Below are 3912 nucleotides of genomic sequence, written 5' to 3' on the forward strand. Positions count from 1 at the left end.
AAAGACCTTTCTGAGGCACTGGTGCATGTGCATTCTCTAATTCTCATGACAACATCCCTATAAAGTTGGATATTGATAGTGTGTCATGTTATAGATGTGAAGCTAAGACTCAGAGAGATACAGTAATTTATTGGAGGTCACACAGAGATAGAAGAACCAGGATTTGACTCTAAATCCTCTGTTTTTTGCACTCATCCTTACTAAGAACCCAGAAAGTGAATAACAGGGCGCTTAGTAGCTTACTGGGTGCCAATGACAGTAGGAGAAGGTGTTCCATGTCTCAGTCAGATTTATCCCTTCTTTTTTTTTTCTCTCCTTATCTTCTGCTTCCTAGTATGCTGGCATTGAAGGTAGGGCTGATTGATTTCACCCCTTAGCAGGATCAATCTTTCAGAAGATGCAGATGTACATGAGCTTTGGCCCTCCTCTCTGCAGCTGCAACTGTGTCGCTTGCAAGAAGAAATCATTAACCTGTCCCCTTCATTCTCTTTCCACCTCAACATCTTAGAGTGTCACTGGCCCCTCCCTGCTCCTGGGTCCTCTTCCTCCCTTCTGCCCACTGTGGGGAAGGAAGGTAATTGTGTTTATCATGTCTCCAGACCAAGTTACCTGTTCCTGAAATGCACTAGCTTGCTCCTCAAATCCCGCTGTTCGGAAATAATTGACAACGTCCATCACGGCCCAGTCTGCAGGATCGGGTGGTCTCCCGTTTTCCATGGAACTGCAAAATACAAATCCAGATGGTTGTCATGGCAGCACTTCCCTGAGGGTGGCCAGGTTCATAACTCAGTCTCCCACGGCAGGCCTGGGCCAGCTCACGGGGACCACGGCCCTTTCTTCACTTGAAGGTCCAGATCCCAGTTTACCTCCCACAGAACCAAAATCAATCTTGTGTTTTCTGATTCTTACTCTCACTGGTTTAGTCACTACATTCTTTATAAACTGTTTAATCTTTACTATACATTATTTCCTTATATACTATTCTTTTTTAATTCTGAGAGTTCTGAAGACGCACAGCATGGCATTCATACTCCTGAGTTAAGACCACCAGGACCTCTAATTCGAGACTCCCACATACCTCGTTCGTACCATCGCCCACCACCTTTCCCAGCCCCGTATCCACACATCTATGGAATAACCATTCTCCAGCAGACCATGCCCTTTCGCAGACCGGAGCCTTTGCACCTTCTGTCCTCGCCACGATGCCCCGACTTGTCTACGTGACAAGCCCTACCATTCCTGACAGCTCAAAAACCACCTCCTCGATGAAGCACATTTTAGCTCTGCCAGGAAGTGTTTTAGCTATAACTACCTTTGAGTTCTAGAATTCCTTTCAAACTCCCATTTTGGCACCTTGCGTTTTACTCTCCAGAGTGAGAGATGTGGCCTAGTGGTAAATGTGTCAGCCTGGACCACATCTTGTTTTATCATTCCCAGTGTCAAGCATTAGGAGCTTATTCATTATTGTCCAGATACATAATCAGGCAACAATCAAGCATTTGTGCAGAGGGTCCATGGCTAATCATTCTCTTTGGATTTCAAAGTGGAACAGAGAAAGATCAGCAATGAACTGCAGTTACTGAGACTCTGCCTCATTTCCATGATTCACTTTTCTATACCCCATCAAAGCTAATCTTCTGGTGTACATTGATCACATTGTTTCACTGCTTAAAATGTAGCACAGCAATAACACAAACTGGACCCACATGGAAAGATCCTGGGTTCGTGCCCCAGTACCTCCCTGATCATGCCAGGGGTATACATACCTATGTTTAAGGTCAGTTGAGCCTGGGTGTGGATAGTGGTTGGGGGTGCCTGTCTCTTTCTCTCATGAAAATAAATAAGCAAATAAAAATTTAAGGAATCCTTCAAAGGATTCCCAGTACTCTTAAGATAAATTCTTAATAACTTAACTTGGCCTAGAAAGTCCTTCAGGATAAAGCCCCTCCCACCTCTCCAGCTAGGAATACACTGGGGAGAAAAATAGACACAGTCCTTACTTTTACGGGCTATCAGTTCCACACACAGTGGACACTGATCAAAAGTCATCTACGTGAATATAGAGCTGCGAGTCGTGCTCAGTACTAGGAAGGACAGGTGCACTCTTACAGTTTACAGGCTGGTAAATGGTCAAATGTAAAGGGGATGATATGATTGTATTCACATTTTGAAAATGAGGGTACCGGAGAGGAGCCAGGGTATCACTGAAAGCCTACTGCAGTCATCCAAGCCAGAGAAAATGGAGGGCCAGACCCGAGTGGTCGCAATGAAAAATGAGAGAAGTGTGTGGGTTCACAGGATATTTAACAAGTAAAATCAGCATGACTTAGAGATGGACTAGACACAGAGAATGAGGAAGAGGGAAGTGTCACGGACCTGGATGGATGGCGGTAACTGCAGAGACATGGCACGCCCAGTGTAGTTGGACACACTGAATTTGGGGTCTTGTCTGTATCAAAGTGGACATTGGAAAGATGTGTATTACTTTAATAGAAATGAAATTGCCCAGATGTCAAGAAATTCCTGAAGGTTTTCGAACATCTAAAAGTCAAGGGCCTAGTTGCTTCACGCCCCAGAATAATGTTTTGCTCAGAGTATGAGCTAAAATGCTTGATTAAAAAAACAAACTTCTGTTCTAGTTAAAGAAAAGGGAGTCACTGAATAATGGCACATTTGATGGCTCATTCTCAATAGCACTTCATTTAAAGACATTGAGAGCCAGTGCTTACTAGTTAGAAGGGTTTTCCCTGTTCTTAGAGACTTCCCTTCCTACCACTTAACAAGCAATATAGGGTGAGAAAAAACCTATTTTTCAAACCAACTTTGTCGAATATTAACTCTGTATTTTAAAATCAATGCTAACTATTTTGAAAATACATTATCTGGCTCAGCTGCAGCAATGCAAGTGGGAGAGCTCTACTGCATGGTGGCTGAGGCTGTACCGGAAGGCACGGGGGGGAGGGGGGGGGAACCCTGTAATCCTAGTTAACTGGGATGCTAGGGCAGGAAGATCATAACATGGTGAGCCCTTGTCAAAAATCTCTCTCTCTCTCCCCTAAAAAAGAAGTATCCCTGTGCTGGGATTTTCCATCATTGCATTAACATGAGCTGACACTGAGGGACCTCTTCAAGGTGGCATTTTTCTTCTCTCTCTTGCTTAAGGTGAACTTGAAGAATGTTTGGTAGAGCTTGCTAAGGATTTTCCTGTTTTAGCAAATCTTTCAAGTTTTCTAATCAGTTCACTTCCAGCACTGAGCAGAGAGTCCCACTGGATACACTTTTAAGTGTGCTGGAAAACATCTGAATTCCCTGTCCCTGTAGTTGACTTTAATTAGCTGCCTTTTCTCATAATGAATACTTATTCAATTGTAATAGCAAAGCATGCTCCATTGTGATTTTAGGATGGGAGGCTTTGCTGAGTCTTATTCTGCTGGGATGTAACATTAGCACTTTCATAATTCTGAAATGTTCTTGAGTACTAGCAAGACCACAGAGGACAAAGCCGTGGTAAAACTGCTGGCAATGTGCAACTGAGACTCCCTCAGATGGAGGGTGTGGGAATCCACCCAGAATGAATAAGGAGTTAGAATTTACTCAACGTGTTTAATGATCGATCTACCCAAGTTTAAGCCCAGCAGCCTCTCCCCAAACAAAATGATTTGGAAAAAAATAAGAAGAGTAGATTACTCATATCCTAAAAACAAAAACCTGACTACCTTCACATTCGAAGTCCTCAACGCCTAGCCTGGGTCTGATGGCGCATGGTCGATACAAAGCATAGATCCATTATGTCAAATGGACTAACACCCAGAGAGTACCTACAGTCTACAATACACTTTTCACACATTACCTAATACCAGGCTCTCACCTCCTTGCGAACTGGCTACTATAACCTGCTTTTAAGAAACCAAG

The 3912-nt window shown here is 43.5% G+C and overlaps 1 protein-coding gene across 1 annotated transcript in view; it reads right to left on the reverse strand.

The window, feature by feature from the left end:
• Window positions 1-270: 270 nt before the first annotated feature.
• The window catches only part of SAMD13 (sterile alpha motif domain containing 13), a 54614-nt gene continuing 50972 nt past the window's right edge, over window positions 271-3912 (reverse strand). The window contains exon 4 of the mRNA XM_027772255.1: window positions 271-721. Within this exon, the coding sequence (XP_027628056.1) occupies window positions 505-721 (217 nt within the window). The 3' untranslated portion in view covers window positions 271-504. The remainder of the gene's footprint in view (window positions 722-3912) is intronic.

The sequence above is a fragment of the Tupaia chinensis genome, unplaced genomic scaffold, assembly GCF_000334495.1.
Source record: "Tupaia chinensis unplaced genomic scaffold, TupChi_1.0 Scaffold000263_1, whole genome shotgun sequence".
NCBI classification, from domain to species: Eukaryota; Metazoa; Chordata; class Mammalia; order Scandentia; family Tupaiidae; genus Tupaia; species Tupaia belangeri.